General features: G+C 45.7%; 1 protein-coding gene across 2 annotated transcripts in view; it reads right to left on the bottom strand.

Moving 5' to 3' along the window:
- Positions 1 to 23007, bottom strand: part of LOC124116845 (nuclear pore membrane glycoprotein 210-like) — an 82332-nt gene that overhangs the window by 45932 nt on the left and 13393 nt on the right. The window contains exons 7-20 of one of the 2 annotated variants that reach the window (XM_048385670.1): positions 20419 to 20547; positions 19014 to 19082; positions 17417 to 17523; positions 15944 to 16084; positions 15080 to 15220; positions 14674 to 14826; positions 13340 to 13445; positions 12926 to 13009; positions 12374 to 12519; positions 11235 to 11346; positions 9488 to 9547; positions 8808 to 8831; positions 6270 to 6316; positions 191 to 264 (exon numbers count right to left, since the gene is read on the bottom strand). In XM_048385670.1, coding sequence (XP_048241627.1) covers positions 191 to 264; positions 6270 to 6316; positions 8808 to 8831; positions 9488 to 9547; positions 11235 to 11346; positions 12374 to 12519; positions 12926 to 13009; positions 13340 to 13445; positions 14674 to 14826; positions 15080 to 15220; positions 15944 to 16084; positions 17417 to 17523; positions 19014 to 19082; positions 20419 to 20547 — 1393 coding nt within the window. The remainder of the gene's footprint in view (positions 1 to 190; positions 265 to 6269; positions 6317 to 8807; positions 8832 to 9487; positions 9548 to 11234; positions 11347 to 12373; positions 12520 to 12925; positions 13010 to 13339; positions 13446 to 14673; positions 14827 to 15079; positions 15221 to 15943; positions 16085 to 17416; positions 17524 to 19013; positions 19083 to 20418; positions 20548 to 23007) is intronic. The other variant, XM_048385671.1, reaches the window with a different exon arrangement.

The raw sequence follows: 23007 nt of genomic DNA, 5'->3' as shown, positions 1-23007 counted from the left end.
TGTGAAAGAGATCTTTGCCTTAATAATCCCTCCCCCACCTGACGTGGGTCTCCCCACCCTAGAATCCCTCCCCCACCTGACGTGGGTCTCCCCACACCACAATCCCTCCCCCACCTGACGTGTGTCTCCCCACACCACAATCCCTCCCCCACCTGACGTGTGTCTCCCCACCCTAGAATCCCTCCCTCACCTGATGTGGGTCTCCTCCGATGCGGGGTAGTGGTTCTTGGCCGTCTTCTTGTTGCCAACCTTTAAAGTCAGCACCTGCAGCAGGGAAAGTCAGTTCCCTCAGCTTGACACGGAAATACATACAGGAGATCTTGCTAGCATCAACTATATTTGGAGTCTCAAGGTGGACTGAATTCCGACAAGGAATCTACCAGGAATCATTTCATCCTATTTAACAATTGCTACTGTTATCATCTGGTTTAACGCTGCAATCAGCTATATTACAGCGAAATGATGGCAGCCAGAAAATAATTGATTCTGGACCAGACTATCCAGTGATTGAAATGATCCATGTCATCGAGGCGACATGCATTAACCAAGTCACCTGGCCACCTCTTCCATGTTAACCTGCAGAGGATGCTGGGTACCTCTAACCTAGGAATACACAATGCCATTTAGAAAGTGGTCAAATGTAACAAATGTAATATTTGGGATAACACTTTCTTAGTGAAGTACAGATTCTTGTTCTTTTTTGGGTTGAGTCCTGACCGGGTATGGAACCCACACTGACAGAGTGAGGCATCTAATCACCAGCACACGAAGTCAGTGATCTAACCAACTCAGCCACCGAGGGTTCCACAAGGAATGAAAGTCTGACAACTGGTAGTCTAGATCACATACTTTGTGTACCCCTCTGACAAGTGTAAATTGGCCCGGCTCCCATGGCTGAAAGCTATGATCACACAATGTCATATAGAGAGTGACCCTGACCCAGACGGCTGGCTACCTACTGCCCAGGACATACCTGTTCACACAATGCCATATAGAGAGTGAGCCTGGCCCAGACGGCTGGCTACCTACTGCCCAGGACATACCTGTTCACACAATGCCATATAGAGAGTGAGCCTGGCCCAGACGGCTGGCTACCTACTGCCCAGGACATACCTGTTCACACAATGCCATATAGAGAGTGAGCCTGGCCCAGACGGCTGGCTACCTACTGCCCAGGACATACCTGTTCACACAATGCCATATAGAGAGTGAGCCTGGCCCAGACGGCTGGCTACCTACTGCCCAGGACATACCTGTTGACACAATGCCATATAGAGAGTGAGCCTGGCCCAGACGGCTGGCTACCTACTGCCCAGGACATACCTGTTCACACAATGCCATATAGAGAGTGAGCCTGGCCCAGACGGCTGGCTACCTACTGCCCAGGACATACCTGTTCACACAATGCCATATAGAGAGTGACCCTGACCCAGACGGCTGGCTACCTACTGCCCAGGACATACCTGTTCACACAATGCCATATAGAGAGTGAGCCTGGCCCAGACGGCTGGCTACCTACTGCCCAGGACATACCTGTTCACACAATGCCATATAGAGAGTGACCCTGACCCAGACGGCTGGCTACCTACTGCCCAGGACATACCTGTTCACACAATGCCATATAGAGAGTGACCCTGACCCAGACGGCTGGCTACCTACTGCCCAGGACATACCTGTTCACACAATGCCATATAGAGAGTGACCCTGACCCAGACGGCTGGCTACCTACTGCCCAGGACATACCTGTTGACACAATGCCATATAGAGAGTGAGCCTGACCCAGAGGGCTGGCTACCTACTGCCCAGGACATACCTGTTCACACAATGCCATATAGAGAGTGACCCTGGCCCAGACGGCTGGCTACCTACTGCCCAGGACATACCTGTTCACACAATGCCATATAGAGAGTGACCCTGACCCAGACGGCTGGCTACCTACTGCCCAGGACATACCTGTTCACACAATGCCATATAGAGAGTGACCCTGACCCAGACGGCTGGCTACCTACTGCCCAGGACATACCTGTTCACACAATGCCATATAGAGAGTGACCCTGACCCAGACGGCTGGCTACCTACTGCCCAGGACATACCTGTTCACACAATGCCATATAGAGAGTGACCCTGACCCAGACGGCTGGCTACCTACTGCCCAGGACATACCTGTTCACACAATGCCATATAGAGAGTGACCCTGACCCAGACGGCTGGCTACCTACTGCCCAGGACATACCTGTTCACACAATGCCATATAGAGAGTGACCCTGACCCAGACGGCTGGCTACCTACTGCCCAGGACATACCTGTTCACACAATGCCATATAGAGAGTGACCCTGACCCAGACGGCTGGCTACCTACTGCCCAGGACATACCTGTTGACACAATGCCATATAGAGAGTGAGCCTGACCCAGAGGGCTGGCTACCTACTGCCCAGGACATACCTGTTCACACAATGCCATATAGAGAGTGAGCCTGGCCCAGACGGCTGGCTACCTACTGCCCAGGACATACCTGTTCACACAATGCCATATAGAGAGTGAGCCTGACCCAGAGGGCTGGCTACCTACTGCCCAGGACATACCTGTTCACACAATGCCATATAGAGAGTGAGCCTGACCCAGACGGCTGGCTACCTACTGCCCAGGACATACCTGTTCACACAATGCCATATAGAGAGTGAGCCTGGCCCAGACGGCTGGCTACCTACTGCCCAGGACATACCTGTTCACACAATGCCATATAGAGAGTGAGCCTGACCCAGACGGCTGGCTACCTACTGCCCAGGACATACCTGTTCACACAATGCCATATAGAGAGTGAGCCTGGCCCAGACGGCTGGCTACCTACTGCCCAGGACATACCTGTTCACACAATGCCATATAGAGAGTGAGCCTGACCCAGACGGCTGGCTACCTACTGCCCAGGACATACCTGTTCACACAATGCCATATAGAGAGTGAGCCTGGCCCAGACGGCTGGCTACCTACTGCCCAGGACATACCTGTTCACACAATGCCATATAGAGAGTGAGCCTGACCCAGACGGCTGGCTACCTACTGCCCAGGACATACCTGTTCACACAATGCCATATAGAGAGTGAGCCTGGCCCAGACGGCTGGCTACCTACTGCCCAGGACATACCTGTTCACACAATGCCATATAGAGAGTGAGCCTGACCCAGACGGCTGGCTACCTACTGCCCAGGACATACCTGTTCACACAATGCCATATAGAGAGTGAGCCTGGCCCAGACGGCTGGCTACCTACTGCCCAGGACATACCTGTTCACACAATGCCATATAGAGAGTGAGCCTGACCCAGACGGCTGGCTACCTACTGCCCAGGACATACCTGTTCACACAATGCCATATAGAGAGTGACCCTGACCCACACGGCTGGCTACCTACTGCCCAGGACATACCTGTTCACACAATGCCATATAGAGAGTGAGCCTGGCCCAGACGGCTGGCTACCTACTGCCCAGGACATACCTGTTCACACAATGCCATATAGAGAGTGACCCTGACCCACACGGCTGGCTACCTACTGCCCAGGACATACCTGTTCACACAATGCCATATAGAGAGTGACCCTGACCCACACGGCTGGCTACCTACTGCCCAGGACATACCTGTTCACACAATGCCATATAGAGAGTGAGCCTGGCCCAGACGGCTGGCTACCTACTGCCCAGGACATACCTGTTCACACAATGCCATATAGAGAGTGACCCTGACCCACACGGCTGGCTACCTACTGCCCAGGACATACCTGTTCACACAATGCCATATAGAGAGTGACCCTGACCCACACGGCTGGCTACCTACTGCCCAGGACATACCTGTTCACACAATGCCATATAGAGAGTGAGCCTGGCCCAGACGGCTGGCTACCTACTGCCCAGGACATACCTGTTCACACAATGCCATATAGAGAGTGAGCCTGACCCAGACGGCTGGCTACCTACTGCCCAGGACATACCTGTTCACACAATGCCATATAGAGAGTGAGCCTGGCCCAGACGGCTGGCTACCTACTGCCCAGGACATACCTGTTCACACAATGCCATATAGAGAGTGAGCCTGACCCAGACGGCTGGCTACCTACTGCCCAGGACATACCTGTTCACACAATGCCATATAGAGAGTGAGCCTGACCCAGACGGCTGGCTACCTACTGCCCAGGACATACCTGTTCACACAATGCCATATAGAGAGTGAGCCTGACCCAGACGGCTGGCTACCTACTGCCCAGGACATACCTGTTGACACAATGCCATATAGAGAGTGAGCCTGGCCCAGACGGCTGGCTACCTACTGCCCAGGACATACCTGTTCACACAATGCCATATAGAGAGTGAGCCTGGCCCAGACGGCTGGCTACCTACTGCCCAGGACATACCTGTTCACACAATGCCATATAGAGAGTGAGCCTGACCCAGACGGCTGGCTACCTACTGCCCAGGACATACCTGTTCACACAATGCCATATAGAGAGTGACCCTGACCCACACGGCTGGCTACCTACTGCCCAGGACATACCTGTTCACACAATGCCATATAGAGAGTGAGCCTGACCCAGACGGCTGGCTACCTACTGCCCAGGACATACCTGTTCACACAATGCCATATAGAGAGTGACCCTGACCCACACGGCTGGCTACCTACTGCCCAGGACATACCTGTTCACACAATGCCATATAGAGAGTGAGCCTGGCCCAGACGGCTGGCTACCTACTGCCCAGGACATACCTGTTGACACAATGCCATATAGAGAGTGACCCTGACCCAGACGGCTGGCTACCTACTGCCCAGGACATACCTGTTCACACAATGCCATATAGAGAGTGAGCCTGGCCCAGACGGCTGGCTACCTACTGCCCAGGACATACCTGTTCACACAATGCCATATAGAGAGTGAGCCTGGCCCAGACGGCTGGCTACCTACTGCCCAGGACATACCTGTTCACACAATGCCATATAGAGAGTGACCCTGACCCACACGGCTGGCTACCTACTGCCCAGGACATACCTGTTCACACAATGCCATATAGAGAGTGACCCTGACCCAGACGGCTGGCTACCTACTGCCCAGGACATACCTGTTCACACAATGCCATATAGAGAGTGAGCCTGGCCCAGACGGCTGGCTACCTACTGCCCAGGACATACCTGTTCACACAATGCCATATAGAGAGTGAGCCTGGCCCAGACGGCTGGCTACCTACTGCCCAGGACATACCTGTTCACACAATGCCATATAGAGAGTGAGCCTGGCCCAGACGGCTGGCTACCTACTGCCCAGGACATACCTGTTCACACAATGCCATATAGAGAGTGAGCCTGGCCCAGACGGCTGGCTACCTACTGCCCAGGACATACCTGTTCACACAATGCCATATAGAGAGTGAGCCTGGCCCAGACGGCTGGCTACCTACTGCCCAGGACATACCTGTTCACACAATGCCATATAGAGAGTGAGCCTGACCCAGACGGCTGGCTACCTACTGCCCAGGACATACCTGTTCACACAATGCCATATAGAGAGTGACCCTGGCCCAGACGGCTGGCTACCTACTGCCCAGGACATACCTGTTCACACAATGCCATATAGAGAGTGAGCCTGGCCCAGACGGCTGGCTACCTACTGCCCAGGACATACCTGTTCACACAATGCCATATAGAGAGTGAGCCTGACCCAGACGGCTGGCTACCTACTGCCCAGGACATACCTGTTCACACAATGCCATATAGAGAGTGAGCCTGACCCAGACGGCTGGCTACCTACTGCCCAGGACATACCTGTTCACACAATGCCATATAGAGAGTATGTCCTGACCCAGACGGCTGGCTACCTACTGCCCAGGACATACCTGTTCACACAATGCCATATAGAGAGTGAGCCTGACCCAGACGGCTGGCTACCTACTGCCCAGGACATACCTGTTCACACAATGCCATATAGAGAGTGAGCCTGGCCCAGACGGCTGGCTACCTACTGCCCAGGACATACCTGTTCACACAATGCCATATAGAGAGTGAGCCTGACCCAGACGGCTGGCTACCTACTGCCCAGGACATACCTGTTCACACAATGCCATATAGAGAGTGAGCCTGGCCCAGACGGCTGGCTACCTACTGCCCAGGACATACCTGTTCACACAATGCCATATAGAGAGTGAGCCTGACCCAGACGGCTGGCTACCTACTGCCCAGGACATACCTGTTCACACAATGCCATATAGAGAGTATGTCCTGACATACGTACCTGTTCTCCGAAGTCTTGGCACAGAACACTGAAGGCATGATATCCTCCTGTAAACATCAGAGATCCTTTGAATGTCAAGGTCACATCGTTTCTTTAGTTGCCTATATTTACCATACATAATTCGTTTCTTCACATTGAAAAGATCAGAAATCAATTTTATGTTTACAAATTTAACAAAACAATGACATTTTAGTATTCTTTACAATAAAACAGCATACATAAAGAACATAGTAGAATCACACTTGAACATGTTTACTCTTTAAATATGTGAGTATTTAACTTATTTGTTGTTACATGCAAAAGTCAGCAACATTCCATGTCATCAGGGGAGCCTGGCCAGACAAATCTGTGCTTGACATCACGGGGCTGCGATGGCACGCAGATGTCCAAGTCACAGAGTTTGACCACCCAATCCACTTTTGTTAGGCCCCATGACAAGCGATAATGTAATGTGGACCTACTGTAAACTAGGTCCTATAATTTCTTTAAGCTTTCCAATATTTAAGCACTGTTAAAAGCAAAATATTAAAATAAAACACTTATTCATTGAGACAAGACACGTAAAGATCCAGGTCAAATTAGGTCTTCAGCAACCCATGTTTGCCTTTTTAGGTGACTATGCTTGTAGTAAGAGGCGACTAACAGGATCGGGTTGTCAGGCTCGCTGACTTGGTTCATGCATGTCATCGTATCCCAATTACGTGGATTGATGCTCATGATGTCAATCACAGGATTGTCTGGTCAAGACTTGATTATTTACAGACCCCTGTCAAATAGCTAGAATATTACCAAAACTGTTTCCATATGAGGATTCAAACCCAGGTGTTGGTGGTAATAAGCAAACACCTACACCACTGTGCTACCTACCGTTTCCAGCACCAAGTGAATGAAGGGTATTATTAATGAAGAGTGTGTGGATGTGCGTGAGTGCGTGAGTGCGTGAGGATGATTGAGTGAGGATGTTTGTTTAAGAACAAGTGCGTGTATGAGGACGGGGCGAGGACGGGGTGAGTACGGGGCAAGGACGGGGCAAGGACGGGGCCAGGATGGGGTGAGGACGGGGCGAGGACGGGGCAAGGATGGTGGGAGAAGCTGTTGTCCAGTGCTGTACATTTTCTACTCTAGCAAGCTGAGGCAGGCTGTGAACATGTACACGACAGTGTGAGGTACAGTGACAAGTATACCGGCCACACACAAGTGAACTGGTGAGTGAATCATGGCAGTCGGCGATACATCAAATCTGGATCAGGCCAACCAGTGGTTGATAACATGAGCATCAACCATAGCAACCATGAACCATGGAACACAACCAGCAGTGGTTAAATCAGCATGTAGATGGTCTTATGTAACAATATCACACGTCATTCCCCCGAATAAATTCACAGGTACGACACAGGAGGCAAGAAGGCTACAAACTTAGCAAATATAGGGGAGACAAAACCAACAGAGACGAGGTATAGAATGTCTTGCCCTTGCTATCGGTCTTGCTACAAACTCGTAGTTTTCTCATCTGGATTCACATTGGGGCAGCCGATGTGGAAGGAAAGACCGCAGTGATGTAGGATGATTACCGCGTGAGAAAATACTTGAGTGAGTGAGTGAGTGAGTGAGTGAGTATGGTATTACGCCGCTTTTAGCAATATTTGGCAGACACCAGAAATGGGCTTCACACTTTGTACCCATGTCGGGAATCGTACCTGGGTCTTCAGCGTGACGAGTGAACATTTTAACCACTAGGCTACCTGACCGCCCCTGAAAATCTTTGAGGACAGGCATGGAGCAGACAAACCAAGAAGCCTGCTCATAGTGCATCTCGGATTCGAACCCATGATCACAGGATTTTGGCAGCCTTATGGACACATGACTGCACAGCGAACTCCGACAGGCACCGATATGACTTGTTTACCAGGCAGGAAATACTCATGAGCTGATCCAGGCAAATCATATTTTGACAACAAAGATCTTTTAGCCATACATGATGCCTTGCTGTATCTTGGTCTACACTTATATTTCCCAGATCTTCACAATAGCAATGAGATGTAACATCGTCAAGTATACATAGCACCAAGTCCAACGACTATCAATAGGACAAGAAGGAATATCAGTACAAGAAGGAATATCAGGGCAAGAAGGAATATTAGGGCAAGAAGGAATATTTTCATGATGCAAGACATACCAGACACCGAAACTTAAACGTAAAGTTCAACAAATCAGGACTATTCCACCAGGGGTCTCCAACATTTCACTATGTAGTGCATGGTCCAGGTACTTATCACACAGTGGAAATGTTAAACACATGTCAATCAAGGAAGCATCTAAACCATCCGTAAAGTAAATTAATTCTGTGACCCTTGAAAGACAACAATAAAATAAACTGAGCAATTAAAAAAAGGTAAATATCCATAAAACTTGTTGATTTAGATGCCGCAAATTTTTGGCTGTTTGTATGAGACAGATCTTGCATCAAGTCGAGAGATACCTGCAGAGTTTGTATGCCTGCCCAAGTAACAATATAAGCGCAAAAGTGAAAAATCTCACCTTTTTTATCAGTTGGCAAAGATTCTGATATAACAGTAACATAATTTACCTTGTGATAATCGTGTGATAGTTGACAAAAACTGCTTGATATTCATTAATGCTGAAAGTTGGTTAAATGAACTTCAGAAAAGAAAACATACAGTGTTCACATGCGTCAACATGCAAATAAAATCCGGTTTTAGTCAATAGTATGTTAATGTCGTTATGTTATCAGATATTCTCAACACGAGAGGAACAAGCCACACATGCTCATGCAGCGCCACCTGGAACTTGAAGTAAAACACTGGGTGTTACATTGGCAGGAGCGTCAACCGTGACATCCTCAATACCTCCGTCTCTTACACGATGTTCCTCCATCACCCATGACAACATCCAGCCACCCTGCAGTGTTGTTTCTATTTACAAACAATAAATCAAGCAAAGCCCTACTTTGGCGAGAGATGCCAGCGTTAAGCTTTCTTCACACATGTGTAACGTTACTTGACGTCTGCTCTACACATGCGTTGAGTCGAGCTCACTCCATTTATAACAGCCTCATCTGATTGGTTGACTACAGATAGACTTCAACACAACACTACAAATTGTATGTATGTTTTCACGGGTGATGAAGGAACTTACTGAGGGAGCCATGCTGTCCTCCGCTGGTGAGAGGTTGTCATGTATTTCACAGAGATACTTACTGTTGACGCTGAACATGTTCATCTTCTGAATCTTGATGATGGCGGGTCTCTCGGGACTCACTGCAACAACACAGTCAACATACACAGCTCTGCGGTGAGCAACATTCCATCAATGTCATGGTGAGTGAAGCCGGAATGGGTTTCACATGTTTCATCCATCTAGCGACTCAAGGTGATTGTAACTCCCATACTTTAACATAGACTTACGATAGTCATAGTGCTGAGATGATCATCATAACTCCCATACTTTAACATAGCCTTACGATAGTCAGTGCTGAGGTGATCATCATAACTCCCATACTTTAACATAGACTTACGATAGTCATAGTGCTGAGGTGATCGTCATAACTCCCATACTTTAACATAGACTTACGATAGTCATAGTGCTGAGGTGATCGTCATATCTCCCATACTTTAACATAGACTTACGATAGTCATAGTGCTGAGGTGATCGTCATAACTCCCATACTTTAACATAGACTTACGATAGTCATAGTGCTGAGGTGATCGTCATAACTCCCATACTTTAACATAGACTTACGATAGTCAGTGCTGAGGTGATCATAACTCCCATACTTTAACATAGACTTACGATAGTCATAATGCTGAGGTGATCATCATAACTCCCATACTTTAACATAGACTTACGATAGTCATAGTGCTGAGGTGATCGTCATAACTCCCATACTTTAACATAGACTTACGATAGTCATAGTGCTGAGGTGATCGTCATATCTCCCATACTTTAACATAGACTTACGATAGTCAGTGCTGAGGTGATCGTCATAACTCCCATACTTTAACATAGACTTACGATAGTCAGTGCTGAGGTGATCATAACTCCCATACTTTAACATAGACTTACGATAGTCATAATGCTAAGGTGATCATCATAACTCCCATACTTTAACATAGACTTACGATAGTCATAGTGCTGAGGTGATCGTCATAACTCACATACTTTAACATAGACTTACGATAGTCGTCGAGCTGAGGTGATCGTAACTCACATACTTTAACATAGACTTAGGATAGTCATAGTGCTAAGGTGATCGTAACTCACATACTTTAACATAGACTTACAATTGTCATAGTGCTAAGGAGATCGTAACTCACATACTTTAACATAGACTTACGATTGTCATAGTGCTAAGGTGATCGTAACTCACATACTTTAACATAGACTTACAATTGTCATAGTGCTAAGGAGATCGTAACTCACATACTTTAACATAGACTTAGGATAGTCATAGTGCTAAGGTGATCGTAACTCACATACTTTAACATAGACTTACGATTGTCATAGTGCTAAGGAGATCGTAACTCCCACAATATAATATAGGATTACGACAGTCGTGGGGCTGAGGTGATCGTAACTCCCACAACATAATATAGGATTACGACAGTCTTGGCGCTGAGGTGATCGTAACTCCCACAACATAATATAGGATTACGACAGTCGTGGGGCTGAGGTGATCGTAACTCCCACAACATAATATAGGATTACGACAGTCTTGGCGCTGAGGTGATCGTAACTCCCACAACATAATATAGGATTACGACAGTCGTGGCGCTATGGTTGCTCTGTGGAACAGGGCCTGTATATTAAACCACAGGAGATATGATCACCTCAGCACTTAGCTTTATGGAGGGTGCACAAGGCAGGAGAATATTCTTGGATGAGTGAATGCTAGGGTTGGAGACTATGTAAGGTAATGCTGCCAGGAGACGGAGTGTGTGTACTGACATGTCTGGAAGTACTGGGAGGAGTCCAGCACCCATGGCTGAGGCCCACCCTGGAACACCACCTCCTTCGACGTTGCCACGGCGATTACTGCCTCTTTCTCCGGATCTATAGGCTGCAAATAAATGTAATGTTTCTGAAACCACCCGATATGTCTGTCAACAAAAGCATATAACTTTCATAAAATAATGATAAATAGTATGAACTACACATCTTTAGAGGAAACGTTCAAATTCAAAACCCTGATACGAGACATTGTTTCACTGTTTCCTTTCAGAAGAAGATCACAGAGAGGACATTTGTTGCCAAGTGTTTCAGCTGACACAAAGGTTAAGACAGACAACATGATCTCACCTGACTTGCAGTTATGAGAGGCGAAAACTCTTGTCTTTGCTTTTTTTATTCTTATAGCCGAAAGAATTTTGAATATGTTGAGGTGAGTGACAATGTATCTTAGTATCTTATTGCCATCTACAATCAACTTGAAACCAGTGAAACAAATGTACATTTACATTCTCAGCTCCCTGGGGAGAATGAAACACAAGTTGCCTGTGAGGGGCTAGAAGTCACATGATCATCTAATTCTCCCCCCCCCCCCCCATTTACTGCTGGGTGAACGGAGGCAAATTTTCATAGGAGACATCATGTGACACTCCCTGAGCACGGGGAAGCACTGATGCCCTAGAAACTCCCAGGAGTCAAGCTGCTGAACACTGTCACCATCCTCCTACTCTTCATGAAAAAACATTGCTTAACTTCACTTGATTTGTGCCCAACACACAGCACCTCATTCTGCGACAAATACGTAAATAAGAATAATGTTCATAAACATCTGCTAGATATATCCACCTCTGAGCTAAATTTTTACGCGGAAGATGATTTTTCCCGAGGACTACTGTTTTAAAAAACGCGATTTTCCGCGTTTCCGCGGAGATTTCACATCCCTGAAACCTGCAGGTCAGACAGCCCAGGGTCAGATGAGACGTGATATTTCCACCTCTGAGCTAAACCTGCAGGTTGGACAGACAGCCCAGGATCAGATGGGACGCGATATTTCCACCTCTGAGCTAAACCTGCAGGTCAGACAGACACCCCAAGGTCAGATGAGACGTGATATTCCAATCCACTGTTTCCTTGCTCACCTTCAGTGGGTTGTACGCCGCGATCGTGATCGAGTCTTGAAGGACGACGTTGCCGAGCTGATAGGATGCTGTCACCTCTGTGTGACCTTGACGCTTGGCCATGAAGTTGAGTACAGTACAGCCACTGCTGGTCAGCTTCACATCCCCTGGGGAGGAAACAGCCACAATGAATGCTAGGACAACAATGACAAAGTAGACATAATTTATGGATAACAACTTCTTTAATACTATAATACCATTCGGTATAGATCCTTATACCGTTGTCAAGCATAACTGGATCTATACAGATCTTTGTCATCCGTCAACTTCTAAGTAATGCCTATCAAACAATTCAGGACAACGATGGCCGTCTCTGAGCTGAAAAAGTGAAGGTTGTAAACGAGTGAATTCCATCTTCAGTAATGATAAAGTAGGAAATGACTCCAATGGATGGTGGGGCATAAGTCCAAAGTCCCCCAACCTCTTGTGGGAGACAACTCAAATGATTGCTTATCTCACACTTTTTTCAGTCTTCCAGCAATGTCAGAATGTTGCTCTTCCGCCACAACCTACCTCCCTGCTGGTCGAACACCGTGCTGTCGCTGTACGTCACGTTGAGGGGCATTTCGCGGCAGTCCATGAAGCTGTGTAACTTGCCTGAAACGTACAAGCACGTTGACCTTCAGTTGTAGCTTAGGCCCAACATCAACTAAGTCTTACTGATACAAACCATACCCCTTCATTCTGAGTAACACTTATTGTATCTAAGAAATTCAAATGTCACAGCTGTTTCACAGAGAAAGCAGTCTGGCAGACCACTAATTTCCTACTAATAACAGTCCTTTTGTATTGAGCTTTTCCAAGTTACATATCATGCTCAGTCAACAAATATATATCCTCTGGTATCACTAAACTGCAGCCGATTTCAGTTCTGGTTTTATAGACTTCAGCTTCAGTCTACAGCTGATTTTCCGCAGTATTCCGTACCTCGATACAGTGCTGCCACCTGGAGTGGGATACTGAGTGTTGTGCCGACAGCGGCCTCGACCTTGGTCGGGGGGAACGAGAGGTCAGACGGGGGCAGCACGTGAACCTGTAATCAAGTACTTAAATCAGTTGGGTGTCAGTTATGAACATTATTTCTGTCATATCACGTGTCAGCTTCATGCGTGAGGAAAGCCTAAATTAATGGCTATCTTTGACATTTACTACTTTGGTGAAACCCACGAACACTGGGAGCCAAGGACAGTAAGAGGTCATTTCGTACTTCGGTAGATTCGCCCTCTATAGTACGTTCCTTATCTCAGCAGTTTCATATCTCTCCCCCTCCCATCCCACACACACACAGAGCTTATAGAAAGCTGTCGAGATACAGAACGCACTATAGGTAAAAAACATATAGGAACGGATACGAATCTACCAGGATACAAAATGACAAAAAACAACAATCAGGGCTGATCTGTGATTCGAGCCACCAATCATAGGATCCTGGGAGGCAACTCTGTACAAATGAAGGCATCTAGGGGAGAATGAATGAATGTTGTTTTGTGCAACAGTCGGCTGATTGATGGCATTGTTTTCTAAGTCGTACGGCCATCTCATTAACAATGTGTGTAGCTGCCAGTATTCAAATAGAAATATCTCAAATGTTACGAATTGTCCCAAACAAGTTACCAGTTGTCCCAAACATGTTACGAATTGTCCCAAACAAGTTACCTGTTGTCCCAAACATGTTACGAATTGTCCCAAAGACATTACCACTTCATGAGTTGTCCCGAACATGTTATGAGTCCAGTCTTTGAAAGACATTTAGAAGTGATACACATAAGGAAGATAATGTATTGATGTCAACTTATTATGAGTGAGTGAGTGAGTTGTGTTTAACGCCGCTTTTAACAGTATTCCAGTTATATCATGGCGTGTCAGTTTAATGTGGGAGGAAAGCCCGAAGAGATGCAGGTCTCAGAGGTTTACCACTTCGGTGAAACCCACGAGCACGGGTATGGTGCTGACAAACCTAGAAACATAATCGGGGCAAACCGGGATTCGAACCCACAATCATAGGTTTCTGGCGTGCCCAGGGGATGCAACTCTGCACAGCAAATTGCGGCGCCTTAGACGACTGGGCCACCCGTGCCCCCTCAACTTATTATGAGGAACACAACATTTCAGAGTATATGCTTACTCCTTCATCAGGTGAAGGAGTAAGCATATACTCCAAAACGTTGTGTTCTTCATAATAAAGAAGTTGACATCCATATATTCTCTTCCTTATGTTATAAGTTGTCCCAAACACGTTATGAGTTGTCCTGAACACCTACCTGCACAGTGCCTGTGTGGGCGGAGTTCTTTGCATCAGCGGCTGTGACGTTGGTGCTGCCCAGACCCATGGTGACAATCTCACCCTTGATGTTGACGTTGGTGATGCTGGCGTTGAGGGTGCTCCAGACGTACTCACCACTCCCACCACTGGCCTGCAATAAAGTGAGTGAGTGAGTGAGTGAGTGAGGGAGGGAGGGAGGGAGGGAGACTCTAGCTATAACACAGCGGTGATATTCAATAACAACACTACAATGTTTCATCAACTAATATTTGGGTAATTTTGCAGGATTTCTTTACATGGAAAGTTTGACATAAAAAAGTTTGAAAAATAACTGAAAATCAAATGTTTCAGAATAAGATGACTTTGTTCCTGTGCAGGGTGAGTATGTGACCTTGACCTCTCACCTTGATCTTGTAGGTGTGTCTGCACTGCGAGAGGGGGTCCCATGGGAAGAAGAGTTCAGGGGGGTCGACGATGATGGGGTCGTAGATCTCCACCTCCTGGCTCCCCTTCACGTTGGGTGTGATGGCGTACTCGGACCCATCCTAAACAACAGACACACGAGTCAGTGAGTTGGGTCCAACACTAAACTGAACAGTATTTCAGTCATAACACTGCATGTCAGCCAAACTTTGGAAGAAGGCCTGAAGTGATGCCAGTGCTCGACACCTGGTGACATCCCCATGCATGGCTATGGTTCTGACAAACCAGGGTGAATCTTGGATTCAAACCCACCATCATAGGATCCTGGTACAACAAGGAATGCAACTCAGTACAGTAACTGCAGCGCTGCACTCAACTGTGGCGGCTATGACCTCATGAAGCTCATCACAAGTTGTCTTATCTCTTATCTCTACGTGCTCATCATTCTTCATTTCTCTTCAAAATGTACTTATTTTTTTAGTAAAAATATCATTTCCACTTATCTTGACTCATGCTTATTGCTTATCTCTTCTTTTTCCAAAAGATTGTGAAAACTTCCTAAACTGTGTTCCCGGAGAACAGAGAAAACATCTCACCCAAATGCACCTCTCGTCTGTGCAGGTACATCAGAATCACATGGCCAAGACCATTAACTCATCACTGTCTCATTTTACCATCATCAAGTTAATTTATATTTCATTCCTAAAACAAAAGTTGCTCTATATAAATGATGAGCGTATTTCTATCAATGTTAATTTTTGCTAATACTTACCATGATTTAGGAGAAGGTTCAGAGCACACATGTGAAACACAACTATTGTGTAAATATACTGCAGTGTACAGACCTCTCGTATGACAGCTGTGAGAGCGCCATCAATGTCGGTGAAGCCCTTGACCAGTGTCTGTACGCGGTGGTACGTCCCGTTCACAGTGGAGGACAACACCTTGAAGTACTTGGAGGGGAATGCGGCCTCGATCCGAACGTTCTGGGAACAACAATTCACACATCAACAAATCGTCCTCTGTAACCATAACGACGTCATCTACAAACTCCAGGGGGATGAAGGAGAGGCTGAACAAATCATCCAATCACATACATAGTCATCAGTTATTTCATTCCTGTGATTACAGGGACCCCTATAGTTTGCCAAATGTCCCAACTTTAATATTCAGCGTAAGTATTGAGCGCAAGTACAGTAAACTACGCTCATAACAAACTCAAAGGGACTACTAATTTTAGTTTGTTATAACCGTAGTTTGTTATAAGCATATATACAGCATAACTACAGCAAATAGTCGTGACAAAAAAGTAAGTTTGTCATATCTGTCAGTTCGTTATAAGCGTGTTCGTTATTAACATAGTTTACTGTATTGACCGCAAGTTGAGCGAAAGGATATAGTGCCAGAAAAAACACTAACGCAGAAACATGCATGTTGTGCAAACAATGCTTGTTGTCTGCTAACATCAGTACACCACAAAAAGAAACCCAAGTTTACAGACAAAAAATGAATCACACGTGGGATAATACACATATCACACGTGAGATAATACACATATCACACGTGAGATAATACACATATCACACATGAGATAATACACATATCACACGTGGGATAATACACATATCACACGTGAGATAATACACATATCACACGTGGGATAATACACATATCACACATGAGATAATACACATATCACACGTGAGATAATACACATATCACACGTGAGATAATACACATATTACACGTGAGATAATACACATATCACACGTGAGATAATACACATATCACACGTGAGATAATACACATATCACACGTGGGATAATACACATATCACACGTGGGATAATACACATATCACACGTGAGATAATACACATATCACACGTGAGATAATACACATATCCCACGTGAGATAATACACATATCACACGTGAGATAATACACATATCACAAGTGGGATAATACACATATCACACGTGAGATAATACACATATCACACGTGAGATAATACACATATCACACATGAGATAATACACATATCACACGTGGGATAATACACATATCACACGTGAGATAATACACATATCACAAGTGGGATAATACACATATCACACGTGAGATAATACACATATCACACGTGAGATAATACACATATCACACATGAGATAATACACATATCACATGTGAGATAATACACATATCACAGTGACACTGACAAGCTACAATTGCTCTTCTTTAAGAAAACAACTCAATAAACTTGGAAGAGAATGTCCAAGGCTGCAGTCGCCATTGAAGAGAGACATGATGTCCAACTCACATCGGAGGGGTAGATCTTGTGACTATCCTTGTCATACACCTCAATGAAGATGTCGTATTCCCGGCCCGTCTCCAGAACCCACTTCTTGGTCGGCAGGACAACGAATGCTGGAGAGGAAATCATGTCAATACTTCATGTCACAGCACCACGTAATTCCACAAACTGCTGAATCCTTCACTATTTTCTATTTCTTTGCATCTCAAAACAGATGCGGAAACATCATCCAGACAGTTTTTTTATATTTAAGTGGTAAGTGGACAAGGCGTCTTTGTTACAACCCTAAAGGTCAAGGTCAAAGTTAAAGTGAATTACGGCGCCATAGACACCTAGGATACCTGTGTCTCATAAGACATATGTGTTAAAGAATAGAGAGGTGAACATATGATTGGTTGTCTATTAACTGTCTTACCGAGGTAGCCAGGGTTAACATATGATTGGTTGTCTATTAAAGCTGTCTTACCGAGGTAGCCAGGGTGAACATATGATTGGTTGTCTATTAAAGCTGTCTTACCGAGGTAGCCAGGGTTAACATATGACTGGTTGTCTATTAAAGCTGTCTTACCGAGGTAGCCAGGGTGAACATATGATTGGTTGTCTATTAAAGCTGTCTTACCGAGGTAGCCAGGGTGAACATATGACTGGTTGTCTATTAAAGCTGTCTTACCGAGGTAACCAGGGTGAATATATGATTGGTTGTCTATTAAAGCTGTCTTACCGAGGTAGCCAGGGTGAACATATGATTGGTTGTCTATTAAAGCTGTCTTACCGAGGTAGCCAGGGTTAACATATGATTGGTTGTCTATTAAAGCTGTCTTACCGAGGTAGCCAGGGTGAACATATGATTGGTTGTCTATTAAAGCTGTCTTACCGAGGTAGCCAGGGTGAACATATGACTGGTTGTCTATTAAAGCTGTCTTACCGAGGTAACCAGGGTGAATATATGATTGGTTGTCTATTAAAGCTGTCTTACCGAGGTAGCCAGGGTTAACATATGATTGGTTGTCTATTAAAGCTGTCTTACCGAGGTAGCCAGGGTGAACATATGATTGGTTGTCTATTAAAGCTGTCTTACCGAGGTAGCCAGGGTGAACATATGATTGGTTGTCTATTAAAGCTGTCTTACCGAGGTAGCCAGGGTTAACATATGACTGGTTGTCTATTAAAGCTGTCTTACCGAGGTAGCCAGGGTGAATATATGATTGGTTGTCTATTAAAGCTGTCTTACCGAGGTAGCCAGGGTGAACATATGATTGGTTGTCTATTAAAGCTGTCTTACCGAGGTAGCCAGGGTGAACATATGATTGGTTGTCTATTAAAGCTGTCTTACCGAGGTAGCCAGGGTGAACATATGATTGGTTGTCTGTCTTACCGAGGTAGCCAGGGTGAACATATGATTGGTTGTCTATTAAAACTGTCTTACCGAGGTAGCCAGGGTGAACATATGATTGGTTGTCTATTAAAGCTGTCTTACCGAGGTAGCCAGGGTGAACATATGATTGGTTGTCTGTCTTACCGAGGTAGCCAGGGTTAACATATGATTGGTTGTCTGTCTTACCGAGGTAGCCAGGGTGAACATATGATTGGTTGTCTGTCTTACCGAGGTAGCCAGGGTTCACAACATGGATGAGGGCCGATGGTTGGCGGAAAAACTCAGTCACAAGAATATCTGAAGTATGTCAAGGTCATTTGCAACACTCAAGTAACCTCACCACATGATGTATTCTTAAATTTGTTTGTTTGTTTATTTGTTGTTTAATTACGCACTCTGCAATATTCCAGCTATATGATGGCAGTCTGTAAATAATCGAGTCTGGACCACTCAATTCAGTGATCGACACCATGAGCATCGATCCATGCAATTGGGATACGATGACATGCATCAACCAAGTCCCCCACTCTGACCACCCAATCTCTTACAACAAGCATAGTCACCTTTTACGGCAAGCATGGGCTGCTGAAGACCTATTCTACCCCGCATCTTCATGGGTCATACTCTGAAGTCCAGCATCATTTGTTACCATCAAAAAGCCAAACAGATGGGAAAAGGCACCATGTCAACACTGGGTTTATTTGTCTTCAACACTTTGTGAGGAAATAATACCAATGATTGAATGAGTATGGTTTTACGCCGCTTTTAGCAATATTCAAGTAATATCACGGCTGGGGACACCAGAAATGGGTTTCACACATATTCCCATGTCGGGAATTGAACCCGGGTCTTCGGCATGACGAGCAAACGCTTTAACCCCTAGGCTACCCGACTGCCCCTGAGGAAATAATAAGCAAATATAGAATTACGCAATTCACAAAGAGACAAAGTGTCAGTGTGTGGAGATCCTAGTCACCACCATCTCTGCACTTCAATAAACAAGGAGTGTTGATGCTCCAATAGGAGAGTTGTCCACAGCCATCATGCATAACCTCGGACCACCAGAGTTACATCTCAAGAGTGGTACCAGCCTTCACCCTAGTGTGCTAGCCAAAGATTGGGCTGTGGGCAAGTACAAATCCAATGATGGTTGTCCGTATCCCAATTGCATCTGGTCCAGACTCGATTATTTACAGACCGCCATCATATTGCTGGAATATTGCTGAGTGTAGCTTAAAACAACAAACCAACAAGCCTCATTGACTACTCAAGTAGCATTTGAGAGTTCTAAAAAAACAGATCTAAATTTTAAGAAATGTGGAAATGTATCAAATTTTATAGTGTGACTCTCAGCCCAAACATGAACATATGCAAGGGCGGATCACACATTTTAAAAGGTAAAGAGTCCAAAATATCAAAATCCGTTCTCAGATACTTTTACTGCCCACAACATACTACATTTGGTTTTCAGTAACGCGGGGGCCCCCCTCTGGATCCGCCTATGTTATGGCCATGATGTGGTCGAGGTAAGGGAATTGAAGAAGTATAAGGTTAAAACCAGGTTTGTGAGAACTGCATAGTGGTGCATGTCATCAGAAGGGCAGGCTGGCGGCCGGCAGACATGGAAGGATACTCCTGTCCTTGAGGACGATGTTTGTGGAGCCCATCTCCAAAGCCGTGGCAACAGAGGTCGAAGTGTCGAGGCTGCAGATGTCGTTGTCCTTCATCTCCAGGTAGTACTGTGGTGATGGCATCTTGATCTCTGCAACATGTGTCGAAGGAGTCAGTTGGGTGCAATGTTATGTGGCAGGGGTTGGTCGGGTGCAATATTATGTGGCAAGGGTTGGTCGGGTGCAATATTATGTGGCAAGGGTTGGTTGGGTGCAATATTATGTGGCAAGGGTTGGTCGGGTGCAATATTATGTGGTAGGGGTTGGTTGGGTGCAATATTATGTGGCAGGGGTTGGTTGGATGCAATATTATGTGGCAGGGGTCAGTTGAATGCAACATTATGTGGCAGGGGTTGGTTTGGTGCAATATTATGTGGCAGGGGTTGGTTTGGTGCAATATTATGTGGCAGGGGTTGGTTGGGTGCAATATTATGTGGCAGGGGTTGGTTTGGTGCAATATTATGTGGCAGGGGTTGGATGGGTGCAATATTATGTGGCAGGGGTTGGTTGGGTGCAATATTATGTGGCAGGGGTTGGTTTGGTGCAATATTATGTGGCAGGGGTTGGTTTGGTGCAATATTATGTGGCAGGGGTTGGTTTGGTGCAATATTATGTGGCAGGGGTTGGTTGAGTGCAATATGTGGCAGGGGTCTGTTGAATGCAATATTATGTGGCAGGAGTTGGTTGGGTGCAATATACTGTGGCAGGGGTTGGTTGGGTGCAATATTATGTGGCAAGGGTTGGTTGGGTGCAATATTATGTGGCAGGGGTTGGTTGGGTACAATATTATGTGGCAAGGGTTGGTTGGGTGCAATATTATGTGGTAGGGGTTGGTTGGGTGCAATATTATGTGGCAGGGGTTGGTTGGGTGCAATATTATGTGGCAGGGGTTGGTTGGATGCAATATTATGTGGCAGGGGGTTGGTTGGGTGCAATATTATGTGGCAGGGGTTGGTTGGGTGCAATATTATGTGGCAGGAGTTGGTTGAGTGCAATATTATGTGGCAGGAGTTGGTTGGATGCAATATTATGTGGCAGGAGTTGGTTGGGTGCAATATTATGTGGCAGGCGTTGGTTGGGTGCAATATTATGTGGCAGGAGTTGGTTGGGTGCAATATTATGTGGCAGGGGTTGGGTTGAGTGCAATATTATGTGGCAGGGGGTCAGTTGAGTGCAATATCAGGGATGTGAGCAGGTTTTCCCAAAAAAAGAGGAAAAGTCTAGGGGGGTCTAGGGGAATGCCCCCCCAGAAATTTTTTAAACATGTGATTGCATATTAAGCAATTTTGTGCAGTTTGGACAACATTCACACCAAGAAATGTAATAAGTCAATGGCAAAAGTCAATAAGTCAAATAAACAAGATGGCAGATGCAGTAAAATTTCGAAGTTAAATCAGTACTTTAAAAAAATCGGGCATAGCTTACGCACCCCTGGCTACCCGCCAGGTCTGGGAGCAATACTGCCATAAACTTCAACCCCCATCCCCCAGACACAAGGACAACTGTCACAAGCGTGCAATGTCTGACCCTTTCCCCATGTTGAAGCATATTGAAAAAAAACTTACTTTGTACTTACCTTTTGATGAAAAAAACAAAACTCCATTGCAAACATAAGACATTAATACAACATATATCCCCATGTTATGGGGTTTTGGACGCTGAAGAAACATTCATAGTTTTCTCGCTAATCACATGAACAACATCTCATTCACTTACAGGCTAAAAGACAACTTTATCTTAAAAACAAGCCATCAGCTGACTCTGAGTATTTACAATTTCTGTGTGACGCCACACCCCATGTTATAGTGCAAGTATTCGTGATAGAAAACGTATGATGTCCGAAAACCTATGCTGGTGAAAGCTCTGATCGAAAACAGGACATTCCGCGATGGTTGTCCGGTTTTCGATCATATTTTTCAGAGTGTTTTTTTTTCAAATTTTGTATTTAATTTTTACGCGGAAGATGATTTTATCCGAGGACTACTGTTTTAAAAAACGTGATTTTCCGCATTTCCGCAGAGATTTCACATCCCTGAATATTATGTGGCAGGGGTCAGTTGAGTGCAATATTATGTGGCAGGGGTTGGTTGGGTGCAATATTATGTGGCAGGAGTTGGTTGGGTGCAATATTATGTGGCAGGAGTTGGTTGGATGCAATATTATGTGGCAGGGGTTGGTTGGGTGCAATATTATGTGGCAGGAGTTGGTTGAGTGCAATATTATGTGGCAGGAGTTGGTTGAGTGCAATATTATGTGGCAGGAGTTGGTTGGATGCAATATTATGTGGCAGGGGTTGGTTGGGTGCAATATTATGTGGCAGGAGTTGGTTGGATGCAATATTATGTTGCAGGGGTTGGTTGGGTGCAATATTATGTGGCAGGAGTTGGTTGGGTGGAATATTATGTGGCAGGAGTTGGTTGAGTGCAATATTATGTGGCAGGAGTTGGTTGGGTGCAATATTATGTGGCAGGAGTTGGTTGGATGCAATATTATGTGGCAGGGGTTGGTTGGGTGCAATATTATGTGGCAGGAGTTGGTTGAGTGCAATATTA

The sequence above is a fragment of the Haliotis rufescens genome, unplaced genomic scaffold (genome assembly GCF_023055435.1).
Source record: "Haliotis rufescens isolate VD_foot unplaced genomic scaffold, xgHalRufe1.0.p SCAF_6, whole genome shotgun sequence".
Lineage (NCBI taxonomy): Eukaryota > Metazoa > Mollusca > Gastropoda > Lepetellida > Haliotidae > Haliotis > Haliotis rufescens.
The sequence above is the reverse complement of the archived record's forward strand: the minus strand, read 5'-3'. Positions and strand labels throughout refer to the sequence as shown.